Below are 23,092 nucleotides of genomic sequence, written 5' to 3'. Positions count from 1 at the left end.
TTAGAATGTTTATTTGGGGGGAGTTGTCTTTCTTTGCTTAATGACTTATGCCAATCTGAAACTGACATTTGACACATTAGACGCAAAGAAAAATGACTACAAATTGGGAACTCATAGAAATATTATTATTTTATTATACCAAAAAAAAATTATTATTGTATAAGAAATTGTATTGAGGTATACCGCACCAGGAATTTTTTCTAACTATGATGACAACTGCTATCTCACATGCAAACATATTCAAGCATATTCAATTGCTTCAGTGTGTATCAGATGCTGGCAGAATCTGAGATAAACCTAAAATCAGGGTCTAAGGCTCACTTTTCTTGCAAGCTGTACCACTCAAAACAAAGCTCTATCTGAACAATGTACATATAATGAAGAATATATATCTATTGAACCATGAGGGAATATATATGTGTACATACACACAAATGTGCAAGCACTAGATTTGGTGATTTGTGTAATAATGCATTGTAATAAACAGCTTAATTTTTTTATAATTCACTGACATCAATACTTTCACAGACAACTCTGCAGTTTTATCTGAGACCTGTACAAGAAATTTTACATATATTTCTCCCAGGTATTACTGACTTGCATCAGGATGAAATAACTTATCTGACACAATTAACAGACAGGAGCACTGTGACAACCTCAGTCCATACAATATATTCTAGCTTGCGAGTACACTGAAGTACATTGTATTTGTCTTTCTGCAAAGCCTCTGAGTCTATCAAGTGACCAGCACTTACCTTGGAATACAAGCTAGGTATGAAATTAGTCTCCTAAGGTCTTCTTGCCGTATTCTATCATGATTACTACGTGCTGGAAACGTTAGAATGGGGCCTCCACGCTTATCTCTGCCACCTGAAAAATAAAACACATTTAAAAAAACCCACAGTGTAACATCATTCTGATTTGCAAACGTAGTCTTTATATTGCTTTTAGAAAACCTAATTCCTATGCTACTGAATGCATACCCATTTTAAAAAGATTTCAAGTTAAGTGCCAACACGGTCATTTAGATTCCATGTTGGGAATATCAGTGAGCACATTGTCCCAGTTCCTACAATGAGGAAGTATCTGTCAAAAATAAATTAAAACAATTGAAACAAAGAATAACTATAGTATTACACATACATACTACAGAAGCATTTCCATTTGATGGATGGTCTGATACCTCTAGCAATGGTGCTTTATTATATATTTAACTTTTGAATCAGCAGTTACACAGATTAAATTTAACTGTAGACTCAGCAAGCATTTAGAGAATACTCTCAACGTTAATTTCTTTAACTAGTATGAAGTTTAGGTGTAGAATATACCAGATGAGTATATAGGTACCATTAAAGCATTTTGTTTGTATTTTCACCTTATTCTGATGTGCAGATTTTGAATTGTTATTTAATAGTTCTTTTTATTTTGTTAGCAATGCAAAACAAGGAAATTCTGAGTCCTTTCAATACAAAGAGTAAGAAAATGTGACTTTGAGAGAAATGTATCCATCTTATTTGTCACACTGCATGTATTTACTGTAGTCAAAATGAAAATGCTATTTTACATCAAATAGTTGCTTGTGAAAACAAAATGTTACTATTACTCCATATAACACGTATTTCAGTATTCCCTCTCTGTGACACTCACACAACAGCATCAACCTATTCCTACAAACTGAATTTCACATATACATTCTCAACTACAGATGTGTGTGGGCTGTTTTCTCCTGTCCGACAGAAACACTAAGAAACACCATCCCGTGCCCAAAGTGTTTTCTCATTTAATTAGCTCCTCATTGTAAAAGCAGGTTATTAAGAGAGTCTTAAATAACTCCTTATAAAGGCAGACCAAGAGGAAATGAATAGAACCAGTTACTCGGACATCCACCAGTGTCCTCGCCAGTGCAACCTGTGCATGCTTGCTGCAGACCCAAGGCCCAGGACCCCAGAGTGCCTGTACTGGGCACATGCTCCATGAGTCACTAACTAAAACTCAGAAAAGGAAAAGCTGCTTCCGATTTCTGTCAAGCTGCAGAGTCAGAAACCTAAACATAAAAGGAAATTCATCTTCTTGTCTTCTATGACCCTCTTAAATAGGATAAGAGAGCAAAAACAACTAAACTCTAGTGGAGAGGGTTAAGTTTAGCCTTGACGGGATTTCATCTCAGAGAATGCTGAGAATTTTTGCATAGCAAGAGATGGGATAAAGATAGGCCAGAAGCCGAGAAAGGAAGTACAAAGGATCAGAGAAGCAGTCCAAGCCTCTGCTCAGCTCCAGAATGGCCAGCAGACCTCAAAGCTACTGATCTTAGCTATAAGGCTGCTGCAGCCCGTAATGCTTCCCTCAGCTATACACTTACAAAGTTTAGGTTTCAACTAGAAAACATTACTAATCTGAACTGCCCTAAGAAAGTATTTGATTGCTCAAGGTAGAAATACTTCTTCCGAAAGCAGAAGCTGACAGTGAAGAGGATACATTATACTGTCTTAACATTCTCCAAGTTAAACAAATTCCTTGTTATATACAGACCTCTCAGATTGCCTTCAAGGCCTTTCCTACAAATCAACTACCTTATCATGTTATTTTCCACCATGAAAGAGAAAAGAAATATGATTTTTGTTTAGGTTATTTTGGACACTGTCTCACATGGCTCCCAGCGCCATGTACACCACAAAAAATCATAATAAAAAAATAATCATCATCATTTTTAAACTGTGGTTCATAAACTCCAGATAAATCACATCCTGAAATTTTCAATTGTTGGAGACAAAATTCATCACACAAATTTCAGGTCTAGATGACTAATGAAAAAATGAATACAGATTCAATTTTTGGCAAAATTAGTTCCACTATCAAGTTTTAAACCAAATATTACGATTGTTAAGTTTTAAGCTTAGGGCTTTAGAATACAACATTTTTTTTTATTTTTTCTTTTCATCTGCTAAAGCTTTTATCAGCTTTATGCTTGGAGAGCCAAACTTAGGCCTTATCCAATAAATTACTCTCATTTCCTTTCTTCCTGATGCTCCTGTGTCATACACAAACTGGAACGTTAAAGTAACAATGCATTAGGCACCAGGTGGGAATTTCCTGTCTCACAATAGCCTTTGTTCAAGTCAGCCCTCTTTTTGTCTCGGTTTTACAAAAACATATTAAGCTACTGCTTTCATCAGTCAGACTTCCATTTCTACCCTTTTTCGTTTGTACAAAACCTCCGTGGTATTGAGATATTCTCTTTGTTTATGCCAAGATGTGTCATACAAGTAGCTGATCAACTCACATGAGTCAGCTAACATGAATCACTTCTGTCCAGCTTACATCACTAACAGCAGTCTTGTCAATGGTCTCCAAATGGCACCAAAACTGATCAGGTTGAACAGTGTAGTTTTTTTTCTTAGAAAATGCCTTTTCAACTACTCTCAAAATACTTAAGCAAATCTAAGCAACAGATATTTATGGAGAGGGAGGTGCCCATCTCTTATCCCCACTCACTGATAACAGAATGGGAATCGCGTAGAGCTTCAATGGGGAGGCTCAAGACTGGACACTGAGCACACAGCCCACAGATTTTAGAAAGTACAGATGAGTAAGTGCACTATAGCTCTCATTTGTCCATTGTACAGCATGTAGTTTGTATTTCTTTGAAACAAAACAAAAAAGTCTGCTACCCTGCTCTGTGCCACAGATAACAGAGACAAGGTAGTTGAATTCTCTTCTCTTTAAATACATATTCAGATATACTAGACTATAAAAAAAACCCACTCATCTTTTTCATTTACAAAAACATGTCATTAACAGTTCACTAAAAGAGACTAGACTAGATTGTGACGATGAAGGAGAAACCCAAGAGTGAATCACATCAAACCTACTGTGGTTTATGGCAGAGAAAAAGCAGTGACTGAAACAGCCATTTCAAAAGTGATCAGACTGTGCAAAAAAAATAAAATAAAAATTCATATTGAGCAGATGTGTAAAATGTGCACACATGCAAACAAATGAAAAGACTGAAACAAAGCAATTTAGAATTACAGCCTAAAACAGATTGAAGAAGCACCTACTGGAGACAAAAAGGGAAGCTCATATAGAGTTGAATCACAATTCAGTGCAGCCAAAGTAAAAGTAGTACCTCAGTAGAAGGTGTTTGATATTAAAGGCCTTAAGTCTTAGTGTATTAAGATTCCTGATTGGTTCAGGACCTTATTTCAAGAATGGCTTAGGAAATAGCTATCAGTGAGACAGTCTGGTGCTTGAATGAAGAGTATTATTTAGGTATAAAGACTGCAGTGGAATCCAAAAGCTCTTTCCTACTCTACAAACCTTAACTACTTATTTTACCTGTAAATACTAATACCAAGTACTAAAGCAGAAGTTGTGCTTCTGAATGAAACAAAGTATGCACACTGAAAGCCTCTGTAAGCCAGTAGTCCAATGTTCTCACATATTTGTTGTCATGGTTTGATAATTTTGTAATTTTGCTATCAGTATTCCACATCATAACATCATATTCCCAGATATAAGGTTTGACAGACCTTGTTCCAAAATGCATAAGCCCCAGTGGTGGTGTTAGTTTGGTGTGGTTTTGAGAGGGCACTGTTTGTTTAAATTGCTTGTATTACTGATGTTTTTTGATCATTTCATACCCAATTGCAATGGAAATGTGAAACAGTATGGATTTTGGCAGATTACCTCCAGCCAAACTCATTGCCCAGAGCTGTTTGGTCTGCTCTTCTATCAGAAGTTAACTACCCTCACACTGGCTCACTAGCAATCGTTACTGCCTGCCTGCTCCTCATCTCCCATGGTTAATAATCTATCATCTCCATTTGAATTCATCTTCGGCTTACGTTTAGCCTTCTTTACTTTCACAGCATTAGTGCCTTTTGAGAAGGCCAAATGGTTAAAAGCACACATTAGAGAAAGCCTATCATCTTTCACCTCCCTCCTAAGGGGTCTAAACTAAGCTCTGGATAATCTGGAAATGTAGGGGTTTTGGAATGGAAACAGATTTTTTTCTTTTTTGAAATGCCATAAAGGAAGGCCAAAACAAAACATCAACGAGGGATCAAAATTATGTATTTAATTCCATTTACTTTTTTCCTTTCCTCTGAAAATATAGTTTTAAGCAAGACTTCATCAACATTATAATTCATAAGGAAAAGCATCAAGACAACCTAGATTATCAGAAAACTGGTCTGTTATGTCAGTCACTTTACAAAACATTATTTTTGTTTTAGAATGATACTTAGCAGCACAGAAAGGATGAAGTACTGTAAACTCCTCACTGCACCTGCAAGCATTGTGATCCACAGCAAATCTCTAGCCATTTTGGGGACTATTTTTTATGCTTTATCGAATATAAATCTTATTTCTTTACTTCCAAATAAATCATTCCCTTTCCCACCCCCTCCCCGCAAAAAAAAAAAAAACCAAACACACAAAAACAAACAACAAAAGAAACAAAAACAGAAGAAACAAAAATAAACACCAACTTCTAAATGTGAAGCTGTCATCCAAGTCATCTGACACTACAGTTATGGCAAAGAGAATGATGCTGACTCATCCCAACAGGTTTGGAAGTACTTACTTCAGAAAGTCAGACCCAAAATGCAGTTCACAAGAATAAGCACCTTGGACAGTCATCATTCCAGCAAGTAAAGTTATTGAGTTATAGAGTGTGTTACACATTGGTAAATCCTCTGCTACTTCTTCTTAAATAAACAACTAACATTCAAAGTCTATGCAAAAGATAGGTTAAATTAGATGCTAACTCATTTCACCATGTAGACATGTGTGCTTCAAAGGACACACACTGAAACTTCACCTCTGCAACAAGGATATTTCCCCCATGCCTCAGACTGACCCGTAACAACGCCAACACTGTAAAACTATCCAGCAGAAGAATTGGATTCCTTGATTGGAAGAATCAAGGAATATGATTTCAGCACAGGAATTTGTTTTAAGTAGCATTACTGGATACGCAGAGAGTTGCAGGACAAGACATTTGCTCTCCATTTAAGAAAACACATACCTTTATTATTATAGATCCCTTCACACCAATCTTTATGTTACATCTGGGATACCTAATGGTATTTGTTGCTGTCCTACATCTCTGTGATTTTTGCAATGACAGCTCTAGTATTTAAAGTACCACTTTGTATGCAACTGATACAACAGTTATGCTCTATACAACAAAAGAACTGTACCTGAAAGGTATGCAACTTTTTCTTTTAAAATTGGCAAAACTTCCATAGCCTTCATTTCATCATTTTTGCGAAACCCTGAAAAACATCAATAGGAGGCAATCAGTCAGAAAATCAGAGACAAACTACTACATTTAATGAAAGTACTGGGTAACATTTACCTCTGGGAAACAATCTCGGTGTTAAAACAATAACAATTAAGATAATCTTATAATAAAAGACTGCAAAAAGTAAACATTTAACATTTATCAATAAACAAGTCATCGCTCTGACTAACTTAACACAAACATCATAGCATGATAGCAAGACTCAGTAAAAGACGGAACACTGCCATTAGCCATTTTCATCTGCAAGTTATAAGTATCACCTGGCTCCTGTTACTTCAAACATTGAAACTTTAGCTTGAGCACAGGAGCAATATCAAGCTAATAAGAGTAGACACCTTTAGAGCAAGAACCAACTACTTTCCATCCTCTAATTAAAATAAATAAATAAATGCCTAATACAACATCACTATTTACCTTTGATTTTCCTTACATCACTTCTACAAGCAGAATCAGAGATAAAGCTGCACTTTTTCCGCTGCCTTACAAGAGCAGGATCTTGTAAAAGAAGTCACGTTTTGCCTTGTTAATTCTACACACACACAGTTTTAAGTGGTCCCTAGGGGGAGCGATTACAGTCAATTTTGCAAAGCCATAGATTACCAGCTTGCCCTTCTCTTCTCTTCCATTGCATTACTGTGGCCAGATTCTGAACTTTTCCTTTAAACAGCAACAAATCATCTTTGAAGATGGTATCTATTCTGAGATAAAATAAGCTTCTTAATTATTGACAGCTTCTAGCAGTTACTACAAGAGCAAGCTCAGGTATGCACATGCCAGCCTCTCCAAAAATGCATTGCTCTTCCTTTCTAGAGGGGGTAGCAGAACCTGTCAGTGATGCTCAGCAGCTCTCACCTCTCTTGAAAGGTGAGTGAAGCAGCATGACAGGTTTCCTATGGAGGACTGCAGATTGGCAACCACCAGGCATTCTTTAAAAATGCATCAGAGAAACATCATAAGAAATATCACATATGCAGGCCACAGCAGTGTCCTCCCATTTCACTGCAAGCATTCAGCTGGGATATTGTCTCACCACCCACCGACTGCAAACAGAACAACACTGAACAAATCTCACTAGCTAGTTCCATGTTTGATTCCCTGTGAAAGCCACAACACAACTAATCCCAGACCGGACAGGAGCTCTCAGAGCAGCAGACCAGCAGCGCAGCGCTCCCTCAGGCAGCACCCTGCCAGGAGCAGCACCAGGCCAACCATGGCTGAGGAGGGCAGGGATCCGCCTCCTGTCAGCCCCAAGACTCCCAAGGGTTGCAGGTGGCCCAGAAGGGGCCTCTTGCCTTACTTACAATGTATTGGTTACGAAGTAGCAGTTGTTTACTGAAACTGCCTACTGTTTGATTCCTACTGTGTCTGCATTCAGTAGGAACTAAAGCTATAACCACGAGTTTAAGACAACATTGGGCTTAAATAACTCAATCTAAAGAGACAGCAAATATCTTTTTCCATCCTGAAGTACTTGGGTCTCAGCTGACTGCTAGGGCATGCAGGCACACTTCCAGAGCTGAATGCTTGCTGTGCTGTGCTTTCAGCTGTCTGCTGTAAGCTTAATGCTGATTTAGCCTGCAGTTTTCTACAGAAATTCCTTTTCTTTACAGCAAATTTGGAGGTAGAAAACACTTTCTCCTCACCTACAAAGCATGCAGTGACTAGTGCTGTGTTTGCTTTCTGTTTTAACCCAGAATTACCCTGCCTGCTCCTTCCAACCCCCAGCCTGCCTGCAGCACCTCGGATGGTGCACAGCCTACTCTGCCCGGAGCACATCCATTTCTATGGGCACGAAGGGGTGGCTGTAGGTGAGCAGCCCAGTCACTGCGGCAACTCCTGGCTCCAGGTCTGTGCATCCTTGCAGCTCACTGCCTCGGATCACCCCTCCTACTGCACTCCTATACTGCTCTAAACACATTGTTTTTATTCCAGTTCCGCAGCATTAAAGCTTAAAAGAAGAGGCTGTGGGGATTACAATAGATGGTGGAACACAGGGAGCAAGGAGGATGAATGAGGCAATAAAGTACCGTATTTTGAGTGGCCAGGACCCACCGCTACTGCACGCTACAGGAGGTGACGTCATCCAAGCCGGGAGATGACATCATCCTCCCCATCCCCCATGATGGACAAAGGCTGCAGCAGTGGGCACGCTGCTGCCCTTACAGGCACAGTGTGTACGCATTTATTGTTCACTTCCCCACTCAGTAAGTCCAATATGATCTTTTTTTTTTACTCTGAATGTGGATTTTAATAACGAATCCTATCCTTGCATCTTTCACAGACACTTCTATTCCCCAAACAGGAACATCACCCTTTCAGCACCCATGGAAGGAAGACCTGATTATGGCTAAATGCTCTGAATAGGCAGCACCTACCCTGCTGCTGCCCCGCACATCATACAGACACTCCTCTAACTGCCTGCTGGGAGGAGGGAGCTCAAATCATGCTAATTAATATGCAGCATAAGTAGTTGAAGGAGCACGTGGACAAGGAGCCCTCTTCCATTTAGGAGATGCTTCTCCGCAGTAAGTGTTCAGAATTACAAATTCCCAGAGCTCCGTGAGCACAGCCTCCCACTGGAGTAGTGCCACCACCCAGCGCTTACTGAAGGATTGCATCACACAGCAGAGGTCCCCAAGCACTGAGGTACAGCAAGCAACTCAGATCCATAGTAACAGCTCGATGCCCTGCTCGGTGGTTCACACATCTGAGAGAATCATTGCCCCAGTGTAAGGCAGAGGGGTCCTTCAGATACAGTACCTCTGTTAATCATCTTGCACTGCAGGATTTGGTCATAGCCACACAAGCAAAGGCTACAGATGAACTAGTGGCACATGCATCTTTGAAGCTAACAGATCAACTACAGAACAGAGATAAAAAACACAATTACACTTTCCCTGAAGATGTGTTACTGCTGCAGGAATACTGAAATCTCTTTGGCATTTTCAGGTACCTTCACTGATGCTCTGCTGAGGCAAACTGAAATCGCACGAACTCACTATGCAAGGGCATAAACCAGTTTCACAAGAATTATCTTACTGAGACAGCAAAAAGAATAGGAAATTGAGGCTGAGAGCAGCATCCCTTTGTGAAGAAGCTGAACAAATGCTCATCCATTGCTGCCTCAAAACCTGTTTGAAACATAGCAGAAAAGGCTTTCTGAAAAGACAGACAGGCTAAAAAGGAACACTCATCCTGAACTTGCAGATTTACAAACACAACTACTTTTCACCTTGAAACGTAAAATCCAGATCTTTTTACAGCCACAAACAAAAAAGAAGCCAGAGACTCATCACAGGGCACACTGATGCTTTCTGCTCTCTTCTGATTCCAGAGGAATTATTCCATGTCATTTGCCTCATCATAGGATACAACAGCAAAAGTGCCCCCTCCACTGGGCTGCACCCTACAGTACCGCCCTTCTCATCCCTGCCTCTAAATAAATAAATAAATAAATAAAGATAGGCTGTTTCCTACCCAAGAAGCATCTCCATACCTCTAGGTTCTGCACAGCTTCTTGCATTCACTGCCCCTCCGTGTTCATGAACTTTTTGGGGGATTAGAGACAACAACTGTTGCCAGTTAATATTTATGAAAAAGGCTCCAAGACATTGCTGCATTTCTTCTGTTTCATGGCTTAAACAATATTAACTACAAGATTCTGAAATCTGAGCTATTCCTCCCTGCAATTGTAAAGGCATCATAGCTGCATTTCAAAAGAAATTGTTTTCAAGCTTATTAAGAAAAAAGGCAAATAAAACAAAAGGCAGAATAAAGAAGATGCAAATGTACTGAAATTAAATCATTATTAGACTGATGCATTCAGGTTTCATTGTCTGCCTTTTTTTCTTCCTTCATACCTCAAGTGATGACATTAATCTTAACCCTCCAAAGCCTATAGGTTTATTCAGCTCTGTGTATCAGTTATGATTTATATGATAAACGTCAGCTACAGGTTTGTTTATGCATTACCTCCCATGTTTTCCAAGTGTGAAGAAAAAGAGAGCACACAGCAGGTTCCTACTCTCTTATTTTGCTATGTAGAGGTTTTTAAAATAGGGCAGTGGGCCAGTTTCTAAGGATTGCTCTAGCCTATGGAAAATACAAAACCTGAATAGACTCACACGCATCACAGTGAAACCCTTCACATCTTTATGCTGAAGTTACTATATATGAAATGGCACAGAGTAAGTCAGTAGAACCATTCAATTCTTTCTTTTCATCAGTAAGATCTGGAAAAACACTTGCAGAGCTCCACCAGTTCCTGGGAATACAGATGGACCCAGAGTGCTGAGGGACACGTGAGAAAGAACTTTCAGAAAGCAGAAAATGGCAAAAACAGCGCTAGTGAAAGGGATACAAAAGGTAACTAATGCTAATGCACGTATGGCATTACTGACAGCTTTTTCTGATTTTAACTTGGAATTTTATGTGCCAAATTCAATTTCATGAGTGGCTTAACTACTCATACTTTTGTACTCGAGCACAGCATTCATAGAGCAATCAGAGCTGTCAGTTCACCAACTGCACTGTTATCACTTCCTGATATAGACGTCGCCTGTGTTCATTTCTGTTCAGGAATCTCACACCATCTTGTATGTTCCAACAAAACAACAAAATTCAGAGTAACTACAGCAAAGAATGTAGCTCCGCTCTCCACCCTTCATGAGCTCCCAGATGAGCAGTTACAACAGGTAGTGTGGTAACTCAGCACTAACTTTTAAGAATGATTGTTAGTGCATCTTTAGGAACATATATTTCCTCCTTTCAGGAAAAAAAAAAAATGAGGAATTCCATCAGTGTTTTTATTTTAATGACATACAGTATTTTGAGCAACATTATTAACCTTGGCATTCACCTTTTGTTCATTCAGACTTTCTCTTGGACCAGACTGTAAAGCCTACAGGCATTTACAACTAGGATACCAAGAAGCCTGTCCTTAATTTGATGCTGGATGGGGCCCTGGGCAGCCTGGTCTAGTATTAAATGTGGAGGTTGGTGGCCCTGCCTGTGGTGGGGGGGGGTTGGAGCTTGATGATCCTTGAGGTCCCTTCCAACCCGAGCCACTTTGTGATTTAATAGGTTTGGTGGGGTTGGGTTGGCAGTTGGACTAGATGATCTTAGAGATCTTTTCCAGCCTTAACAATTCTGTGATTCTACAAATACACATTTTTCAATCAAAACTAAACTGAGACTCAAAACCTGACCTATTTTTCTCCTTTAAAGCAAAGGAACTTCTGCTTCTATATTCCCTGCAAGCATTCATCCTGCTCCTGCAGTCCCACCAGTGCTGCTGGGAGCTCACCCATTTTGGTGGGAGCACCGTTCAGTGCTGCCATACCCCAGCAGCACACCTCTGTAGTGTTCCTGGTGCTTCTATGGCAGCCACAACTGACACACAGCTTCACAAGCCCACAGCATCACAGCGCCCAGTCTCCTGGCCTATCTTATTGCTTTAACAGCAGTATTATCTGTGTTTTGGTTTTAAACACAGCTCAAGTGAAAGGTGGTAGCTCCCACATTTTGCACAGCAACAGCTGGAGCACAGAACGTTAGTTCATGTCCTTTGGCTCTCGTTCCAAACCACCATCTGGACAAATTTATTTCCCCACTGCAATTGATGGAGGCTACAGCAAGGGCAGCACAAGCCAGCAGGCAAACAATCACCCTGCGCTGTTTCATCCTTAGCACCAAGCAATCTTTCCATCAACCCTCAAATCAGTCAAAAACGATCATTGCTTTTGTGCTTCCAACTTATCACGTGTGGGATTCGTAGGTTTTAAGGCACTTGGAAGCTTCATTCACTTGTTCTCTCCCGCACCCCCGTGCCGCGCATGGTGACGCCGCAGAGCCACTACATCAGCGCCGGGCGGGGGGATGGCCGCGCTGCAGCCCCGCCCCGACCGCCCTCAGGTGGGCCCGGCCGCCCCGGAACAAAGGGCTCCCGGCACGAACCGAGGACAAAGGCGGCCGCCGCTCCGGGCAGGAGCATGCACGGTCGGGCTCCGAAGGTCGACGGATGGGCCGTTGCTTCTTTCCATAATGTAACGTTCACGTGCGCACTGAAACGAACCATATGCTTTACCGGGGAACTACGGTTACATTGAGGAATGCTGTAGTCTCCCGTCTCCAAGAGGGGAGGAGCAAGCGGTAATAGGCACACTGTCCCAGCCGCCTATCCCAGGCACGCCGGCAGCAGACGGCAGCGCACGGAGACCCTTCATTGCGGTAGAGGACACTCATCTCGCAACCCCTGCCCACTCCTCTGCTAGATAACAGAACGGTTTGGGTTGGAAGGGACCTTTAAGATCATCCAGCTCCAACGCCCTGCTATAGGCAGGGACACCTCCCTCTAGACCAGGTTCTCAGAGCCCCATCCAGCCTAGCTCTGAGTGCTTCCAGCATCCACAGCCACACTGGGCAATCTGTTCCAGTGTCTCACCACCCTCACAGTACAGAATTTCTTCCTGCTATCTAGTCTAAATCCACCCTCTTCCAGTTTAAAGCCATTTCCTCTCATCCTGTCACTAAGATGTAATATCTTTAATTAAGTTCACAAACACCTACCTGACCTAATACAGATTAAAATGTTTTTTGGAGGGACTTTTACAAATACTGGTTCCCTCTTCACAAGACTCTAAAAACACAATTCCCTGGATAAGTTGTGTGAGCCAACAGAAGGAGCTAGCATTCTGAATGTACTAACAAGCAGCTCTGCACTTTGGCACGCATAGGAACACATTACTTCAGAAGCCTGCATGACTTCAGCAGCCAACAATGCATTTTAAAAGCAGAAGGTGAAGTTTTAACAATGTCTCCTTCCTCATGTGTTCAGTTTCTGACACAACCAAATACACAGATTCTCTCTGAAAATATTAAGCTTTAAAACCAATTAGCAGTACTAAGTCACCTACAATGCATGGTTGGAAAAAGTAACCTTCGTAGAACAGATCGGCAGCACAGTGGGAAATCTGACTTCTCCAGCTGCATTCACATTTAATTTTTATTTTTATTTTTTAGTGTTTTTATTTGTAGCACCATCTCATCATGTTAAAATGGGAGTTTTTGATGCATTATTTGGTTTGGCAAATACTTATTTTTTACATATTATTAAATGAGAGGCACTCTGTTCTGAAGTGCTTTTGGTATGGAGCCACTTTTGTTGCAGACAAGTAGTCATGTGGCTGCATTCTATTTCACTTCAGAGCTCTGGTTCTCTGACTTGAGAGTTTGGCAACTTGAATGGAACATTCTACCATTACTTCAAGACCAAACAAAATCTGAGCAATCAAGTCACATTAGAGGCTTACCTCACCGTTTGAGCCTTTCTAGCCATTGACTACTTGAACACTGTACAGCATCCAGCCCAAGTCACTTGGCTTTTTCAAAGCGTTTGAACAGACAGTGGGTAGAACATGGAAAATGGCACTGAATTCAACGCTGTGTTATTGAGCATTCAGTTAAAAGACTGCAAGACGTGGACAGAAACTTCCCTGTAAAAAACTTCCCTGAAACCTTCAATAGCTGCCTCCCTTCATGTTTTTCTAACCAAGTGTATATGGCCAGCATCTCCTGGCTTATTTGATTACCAAGGAAAGTGCTAATCAGTCCTTTAAGCACATAGACTTTCTGTTACATTTTACCTCCACTGTCACTGCTAATGACAAGTCAGTTCATTGGTACCACCTCAACTACAAGAATAATGGAAGTAGATGGAACATTTTTTTTCTGCTACTTACACTCCACAAAGTGTATCAGGAGGATACTTTTCAGTAGTTGCTTAACAGAACTTGTAGTGTACATACATCAGGTTGAGACTTCTAGAGACATCCAGCAGATGCTTTGACTCAGTGTACTAATGTTCTAATGCAGCGCACCATCACTGTCCAACCTTTTGGCTTGCATGGGCTGCAATGAGTGAACAGGAATTGTATTGGGCTGCAAGTTCCTCCTTAAGTAATGCCTCCTATTTATTTCCATAAAAACAAGAAGTGATACAAAGACAATAACACTATTTGACGTAGCAAAATCTCAGCTACTAACTGCTATTTTCCAACAGAGTCACCACCATTAGCTACGCATTTTCTCCAGTGATGAACAAGAGCCTGCATGCCACACTCAAAACAATCTGCATCAGCTGAAGCAACATACTGTCACCACTGCAGAACCACCACACCACCTACCACCTCACTGTGCTCACATCCACTGTTTTGTCCTCATAGAAAAGCACCGTGTTGAAAGTCAGTGGGTGCAGTTTTTTCCACATGGAGGAATTCAGTGACACAACTGAACTGCATACACACTTCCATGCCAGACACCATTCTGTCAGACTGTCCCTCTGCTGCCATCTGTCACACAGCAACAAAACATAACAGAATATTGGTGGGAAGGTTCAGCCTCTACTGCCGTACCACCAACATCCCCCTCAGACATTATGGGCCAAAACAATAAAACAGGAGGCAGTACTTTGAGAGCAGTCCTTGTAAAATGTACAATATTGTTAATATACAAGCAACAAAACATTTCCATTTTTAATATTTTAAAACCTTAATGAGAGGAACAAAAACATAAAACCAGTGGGATATTTCACCTTGTGTGTCTGTGTGTTAAACAAAGTCATCAGGTTAGCTCAGTGGCAGTGGTTACAATTCTTCCTGAGGTCTCAAGGTGTTCATCTGAGACTTTTTGATGAAATGATACTCTTCCTGTACTTAATCCTTGAAAACAGCTGTTCACAGATGTATATACTGCCAAACAGCAATGACAGGTAAGGAGTGACAGTGAAGCATGAGATATTTCTCTCTGATAAGAGAAAGAAACACTTATGAAAGTGTTCACCAGCAAGGGCTCTAACTGCACCACCCAAACTGCAGAAAGCAAAGCTAAGAACTGGAATAAAGATCAGCCTGCTGCAAATAAAGATCAGGTTCAAGACCATCTAAAGAACCTGAAGATGCACAAGTCCATGACACCCGACAAGACCCATCCATAAGTTCTTAAGGATCTGGATGATGAAGCCACCAAGCTGCTATTCATTGTCATGGCAGTCTGGTAACATTCACAAAAACTGGAAAAAGGGAAACATAACCCCCATTTTCCAAGAAGGAAAAAAATAACATCCAGAGAACTGTAGAGCAGTCTCACCTCTGGGCCTGGCAAGATCATGGAGAAGATCCTCCTGAAGGCCTTACTAAGGCACATGGATAATAAAGGTTAGGTGATTGGTAGTAACCAACATGGCTTCATCAAGGCCAAGTCATGTCTAGTAAGCTTGACAAGTCATGTCAAGTAAGCTTGATTTATGATAGAATCACATTGTCAGTGGATAAAGGAAGAGCAACTGGACTTGCGCAAAGCATTTGACACCATCCCACGTAATATCTTGGTCACCACATTGGAGAAAAATGAATTTGATGGACAGACCACTTGCTGGATAAGGAATTGGCTGGATGGTTGCACTCAGAGTTGTGGTCAATGGCTCAATGTCCAAGTGGAGACTGGTGATGAGTGGTGTTCCTCAGGGATTGGTGCTGGGACCAGTGCTATTTAACATCTTTGTAGGTGACATGGACGGTGTCCAAGTGCACCCTCAGCAAGTTTGCAGATAACACCAAACTGAGTGGGGCAGTTGACTCCCTAGAGTGCACTTGCAGCCCAGAAAACCAACCATGTCCTGGCTTGCATCAAGAGAATCGTGCCCAGCAGGTCCAGGGAAGTGATTCTTCTCCCCTGCTCTGCTCTTGTGAGACCCCTCATGGAATACTGCATCCAGTTCTGGGGCCCCAAATGCAAAAAGGCCATCGAGCTGCTGGAGCAGGTCCAGAGGAGGGCTATGAAGATGATCTGAGGCTGGAGAGCCTTCCCATGTGGACAGGTTGAGTGAGTTGAGGCTTTTTAGCCTTCGGAAAAGAAGATTCCAGGGGAACCTTCTAGGGAACCTTCTAGTGGCCTTCCAGTACTTGAAGGGGGCCTACAGGAAAGCTGGACGTGCCTGGCTTAGATCATGACAACTCAACTGCATACAGATGTATTCCAGTTTGCTCCTATCCAGTATGTTTTAACGCTAGCTTAGTTCTGAATTTGGTAACTGAGAGCACTAAACGCAGACCAACTCCACAGCTTATAAACGCTCAAAGAATGAGTTTCCAAACAAATTGGCAGCAGGATAAGTACCACTCAGAACACTAATGCTGTTAGCAGCAGCAAAATTGCCCTGATTTCAAAGCAGACTAAAAATTATACTTTCATCTCAACATCAGGATAAAAGAAATATGAAATAACTGAGACTCATTAGAAGCAAAATTTTGAAATAAGAGGACATGTTCTTCCTCTTATCCATAAAATAACTAAATGCATGATGACGCAAAGGATCCAAGTTAAGCATCATAATGCAGTATTTCAATTTGTCTCAATGGTTTTGGTTTTATCATCATGTTACACAGAACAGTAATTTGAGAATCAAAATCAACAAAACTATATAAGGTTTATTTGGATATAAAAGAAAATGCCTTGAACAAGCCCAACATGCATCTCAGACAAGGCTAATATTAGAAGCTTAAACTGCCTACCAAAGCAGCCTGTTGTTGGCAGATGTGAGATAATCCCATCTTTACACAAGGCCTGCTTTTGACCTCTTTTGGTAACTGACTGCCATTAAAATCACTTTTTAAATGAATGTTCTTATTCCCTGATTTGTTAAACTGTCATTCTTGAAGTTTTTGGCTCAAAGTGTTACTATTGATATGAGTTCCTTAACCTACTCAGTTGTTTAGGTTTTATAATCTTCACAATTTAAAATAATACTGACATTATGTTGGTATTTACATATTTGATTTCTCAAAATGACTACCAATTAAATGAGAAAGTCAAGTTTGTTGTGATTTTGGTTTGTTTGTTTTACTAAAATAGCTCTTCGTCTGCACTTGTTTTGCAGCATCCAAACCTGAATCACTTAGATAAAAAGCAGAATAAGAGTTGCTACAGAGCTTCTAGGTGGTAAAACATTCCAGTCTGCTTCCATTTTACCATGTCAGCCCAGTCTGCAGCATCTACAAGCTGATTCAAAGACATTAAAGACTTTAATATGTCACACCCTTTAAATGTTTCTATCAAACACACCAATGCAAGGTGACACAGGTAAGTTAGGTAGAAAGTAACTACTGGCAGCCTGTGAACTAACCACAGGGATCTACCTGAAAGTTACTTGTAGCTTTCCAAAAAGGAAACACTTCGCTAATACATTACAAGACAAACTGCTAGCTCAGAAGTCCACTACAAAGCTAAACTATTTTGATTTTCTGCTAATAGAGCTCTGTGCAAACAGTTACTGACAGCCCATGAAATGATTGAGGTGGTTATGCGTGTGTGTGTGCAAATACTGACACACAGCAAAAGTGAAGGAATGGGTTCTGACAAGTTCCATGCAGCCACACTATCGAAGATGTAATTTGATATATAGTTCCTGTTGATGGCGGCACCAGCTTAAGACAGAATTGTGTGATATTTACCAAAAGTAGGTTAAGGATTCTTTCTCTGATTAACCATCAAGCAGACTTCCAAATACATACTTAAGGCAGGACACATGGATGAGCTAACAAATATTAGTTGGAAGTAAACAACCTTCTGTTCAAGTCAAAAGTAAACAAGCTTACCTGTATTATGTCACAAATGTCTGTAGCCAATTTTGCATATTTTGGCTATTTAAAAACAAGGAACTGTAATTATCTTAAGTATTAATTTCTGCCTTCATTAAGAGAAGGCTTATTGACAATTATTGGTCAACACTAAGATATCGATACCACATTGGTATTCATATCTCTAATATGAAGATACAAGGACATTAGTGAGCATTTCTTACTAGCACATCACTCCACCAAAGAGGTTAAGGGCATGAATCTCAACTAAGTTAAACAACCATACCAAACTCAGTTAAACCAACCAACCATACCCAACTAAGTTAAACAAATCAACCATACCCATACATTTCTTTTCAAGGTACCAAACATTAGAAATTCAACTGTGAGTTTCAATTTTAACATACTATGGCAACTTCAAGGAAAATTAACCATTCCTCACACGTTGACTTGAGTCTTGAACTAGGAAAAATCTTTACAGATCCTTCTCATTTCCAAACAGAAATAAATGCCACTGGACTTTATAGACCAAATAACAAAGGATGGAATTATTGCATTACATTAGACAGCTACAATGCCATCCCCTGAATTTTCACTTTCCACAATAGTAATTTTAGAACAAGGAAATAACTGTGTTGTTACTGGCTCAATGATTATTCCTTAATGAATCATTGTCAGATGAACAGTATATCCTTGTCTCCAGAATCTTCTTCATTTACTTAGAAGTTCTATTTACACTAAATACACCACAGACATTCCTTCTTCCTAATGAGCTCAGTATCTGCATTTATGCTCCCTTCAGCAAATGACTAATATTACAAGCGTGCTATTTTGATTGACAGCTAATACCATAGCTGCCATTGTCACTTACATCATGCTAAAACATGAAGTGTTACCCACATCTATTTGGAGAGTAAAAGAATACAGAATTGCTTTGACACATTGTCAAGAAGCACTGTCAAGCTTCACCCACCATAACTGTGTTTTCTTTTTCTCCATCTTACAAGGTCATTAACTAACACAGAAGTAGAGGATTCTACCATATCACTGCTACACATTCACTTTAATTTTGAATATTAGGCAGTAATGTGCCATTACAAGACAAAGTATAAGGAACATTCAATCAACTTACCATTCAGAAGTATCAGTACAGCACTTTTTTGGTTTGCATCCCACTTATAGGAGCACATAGTTCATATCCTACAGGGTTAATATGCCTGTGGCCAGCAGAATAGATAAACTAAGTGATGCTTATAAGCAGCAGCAAATCCTTTATCAGAGGAAAAAACAAACAAACAAAAAACTGATTTCAAAAATTCGGATTTGACTTCAAGACCAGAGTGAATTTGGTCTAATTTCCATACCGGATAGGTTTCTATCTCATCCAAGAAGCATTATTTCCAAGTCAAAACATTTTCCGCCCAGTCCTGTTTGAGCAATCAGATGAAAAAAGAAAATGTGCATGTCCAAAATCCAAGCCATCTTTGTCGGTGTGTATCTTCTGCTTGTACGGTTTGCTTGACTGTCAGTTTGTTTAACAGTTGCTCTGCCTGGATTTACTACCAAATAGGCTTTGACAATGATTGCTATTTAATCCTATGTAATACCCACATGCAACTGTTCCCAGATCGGAGGACAGTTTAAAAACACAGTCTCCCTGGCTGCATACAAGTCTAGAGCCATGTACCAGAAATCTTGTAGCTGCAAAGCTCAACAATAAAATGGGCCACTCCATGGCAAACAGAACTATTTACCTCTTTTATGTCTATGATCGATGAAATGCAAATAATTATAAATGAGGCCTATAATTCCTTGCTTAAAATTTCTACTTAGTAACCTGAAATGGATCACACTTATACTAGGCAATGGCATTTCAATAAAGCCAAATAAAAAAGTTACCATGTAAGTGTCTGAACTTAAACTATGGTTCATACCACGTCCCATAAATGGCAAAACTTAAAATACCCTCAATGCAATGTAATTTAAACTCAAGAGATAACCTTCTCTCTGCCCACTCATCTATGAAAAGCCTACTATTTCAGCTGCAGAAGTTATTACATAAAAAGCTTCAACATACACAAGAATTAACTAGCCAGGAGATGCCACAGAAATGTATAATGAAAACTAGAATGATTTTCCTTAACTGTTTATCTCTGCTTATATTACTCTGAAACAGAATCCTTCAATTATCCATGAACATCCGCATCCCAGTTTCTGGAATGCTTATCTTCCTTAAGAAGATATTTCTACGACCTACACAAAAGTCCACATACAGATTGCCTTAGAAAATTAAAAACTGAAGCAATATATTTAAAGTTTGTCTCTATCACTGTAACAGTAGAAACTTCTTTCCAAAATAAAAGCAAAAAACCCTAACACCTCCTCTATACTGTCAAAGTTAATATTATACAGATATAGACAAGTAACCTGAACAGTTAATAACTGCCTGATGAACATCTAATTTCAACATAACACATACCTAAGTTTTAGATAGTAATCTACAACAACAATTAAATTAAGAACAAACATTAAGAATTTGTAGAGTGAGTAATAACTCCTGCCTAAAGCACCAGCTGATAAACCTTAAGATAAATTAGGGTGGAGAAGAGCAAAATATAGTTTGATATTAAAGATACTGAATGATCCATTATCACCATTTGGAAGAAAAAAAGAAAACAAGAAGCTCATTTGAGTTGACAAAGGCAAGATACTAAAAGGAAAGTAAGAATTTCTGTTTAATTGCCACTGTCTGCGACTACATGTCACAATAACATAGGGCATGCCACGTGCTAGCCAAAGAAATCCAGGCCACAGCTGGAGCACTTCCAGACAAAGGTACTCAGCATCTCTGTTCTGTGACAGTTCTGGTGAAACACCACGTCTTATCAGACAACAGCTTAAGCATTATTCACAGCCTGTGGTGGTAATACTTTAGGAAAAGCTGAGCTCAAACTTGGCCTCCTCATTACCTAAATTATCCACTTTACACCAAAGATAAAGGAATGTGTTCATCTGCTTTTAATTAGACATGGCCACTTCTTAAATCATGCTTAACGAACTCAGAGATACTTAAGAAGAAGACCCAGTAATAAGACAGTCTCAACTCATTTCAACCTGCAATATCAGTTGCTGGTGCTCTGCAAGACAGAAGCATTTGGGAAGACAAAGATTCCAGCTTCCTTGTCAGTACAACTCTTCCACAGGCTTGTTTAATGACTTGCATAGCACCACTAGGCACACCCAGGAACCCACACATTTTCTAGATTTTTGTGAATTTACGAGTATGTCATGAACCTTCCCTTTTCTTTCTGGGATTTCCAAAGTAGCATGATTTTCTTAGAACAGCTAATAGCAGATTAGCTCGTAAGAAAGTGATATGACTAAGTTGTTTTCTTTTTTTCTTTGTTGGTTTTCAAGGAAATCATGAACAGAATACCAGAGTGCATCCTTGACACGTGTGTCAGAAAGCATGCTACCATCTAATGAACTATATGAGTGGGAAAACACTTGATCTGTGCCAAAACAAGAGCATCGGTCTGCAGTACTGACAGCTTTCCTGAGAGATCCAGAGCACAGTCCAACTCAGTTGAAGACCAGCATGATTTCTCATCAATCTGCTACACAAAAATAGAATGACTAAAATCCCCTGTTCTTCTTCAGGAAACAAGAGTACAAAGGAAATCACAAGGATGCTCTTCTGGCCATTTCCAGACAACATGCCTGTAGCATGACTCAGGCACTTGAAAGAGTGTTTTACCATGAAATACTATTCCATACATTGGCAGTTATTTCAGTAGGAGTGTGCCAACTATGTAAGCAATGCAACTTCCAACAGGATGTCAGGGCTCACTACAGAACATGAGTGCAGCTGTGACAGACCAGTAAGTATCTATGTACCACTAAAAGCTAGCCTTGCAAACATAATGTGGGTAAGCGCAGCAAAAATTATCCCCAAAAAGAATTAAACAAGGAGGGTCCAAACACAAAGCCTGACTTCCAGCTAAGCACAGGTTAGGTAAGTCACGACTTTGGGCCCACGTCAGCAGACTGCCATCAGCAGCTGCCCTGAAAGCTCCTTGCAATGACAGGTCAGGCTGCCAGCTGCCCCCCTCTCCTCTGCTCAGCCCCACGCTGCCTACACAGGATTCCAGCAGCTCTTCAACAACCAAGCTGTTGAAAAAAGCCAAGCTACAAACTGGATGCTGCCCTCATTTTCTGTATCCTTTTACATAACCTCATCCCCACACACATTTTGTATCTTTTCTTGAAGTACCTTGGCAGGATTAAGCTCACAGAGCTGGAAGTACAGCTCCGGTTTTTCCTAATTAAATTTCTAAATCATTCCTTTTAGTTTTCATGAGCACTTGAGAGTGCGGATGTGGGGGTGAGAGGTAGACTTTACAGTAGTCAGATGCAGTTCTCCTTCAAGGCTTTGTAATATTAAATCTTAATTGATTTTAACTCACACTATATCCTTGCTCAAAAATATTGTATTAGTTCATTGCTGCCTAATCTGAAAATCAGTTACAACTCACAGTACCACACACCTCATGCTTCAGCTGAGGAAAATTCCTTGCTCTTAACATTCAGGTTGTTGATTCAGTCTTCTTTGCAGAGGCCTACACGTGATAATAAAGAGGAAGTTCAGCAGAAGCATGCTGCTGCCTGCATGTGGATGCCCAGGACTCCTCTATCACAGCAGTTAATGGCAGTTTTAGCACTCCACCTTTAGTGTTGTAGCACAGAAATGTGTACAGGCTAACACTAATTTGTAAACAATTGAAGCGTAAATAATTGAAGCTGGGAGGGAGTGTTGATCTGCCTGAGGGAAGAAGGGCACTACAGAGGGATATGGATAGACTAGATCAATGGGCCAAGATTAACGGCATTAGTTTCAATAGGGCCAAGTGTCAGGTCCTGCATTTTTGTCACAACAACCCCAGGTGACCCTACAGGCTTGGAGAGGTGTGGCTGGAAAGCTGCCTGATGGAAAGGGACCTTGGTGTGCTGATGGACAGTCAGCTGAATATGAGCCAGCAGTGTGCCCAGGTGGACAAGAAGGCCAACGGCATCCTAGGCTGCAGTTGGACTTGGTGATCTGTAAGGTCTTTTCCATCCTGAGTAATTCTAGGATTGATTCTATGATTCTTAA

General features: G+C 40.3%; 1 protein-coding gene across 1 annotated transcript in view; it reads right to left on the bottom strand.

The window, feature by feature from the left end:
* TRIO (trio Rho guanine nucleotide exchange factor) overlaps nt 1-23,092 on the bottom strand; it is a 221,479-nt gene that overhangs the window by 158,294 nt on the left and 40,093 nt on the right. The window contains exons 2-3 of the mRNA XM_015854391.2: nt 6,204-6,278; nt 756-870 (exon numbers count right to left, since the gene is read on the bottom strand). Of these exons, the coding sequence (XP_015709877.1) occupies nt 756-870; nt 6,204-6,278 (190 nt within the window). The remainder of the gene's footprint in view (nt 1-755; nt 871-6,203; nt 6,279-23,092) is intronic.

Source organism: Coturnix japonica, chromosome 2 (genome assembly GCF_001577835.2).
Source record: "Coturnix japonica isolate 7356 chromosome 2, Coturnix japonica 2.1, whole genome shotgun sequence".
NCBI classification, from domain to species: Eukaryota; Metazoa; Chordata; class Aves; order Galliformes; family Phasianidae; genus Coturnix; species Coturnix japonica.
Note: the sequence above shows the minus strand (reverse complement) of the source record. Positions and strands in the feature narration are given on the sequence as shown.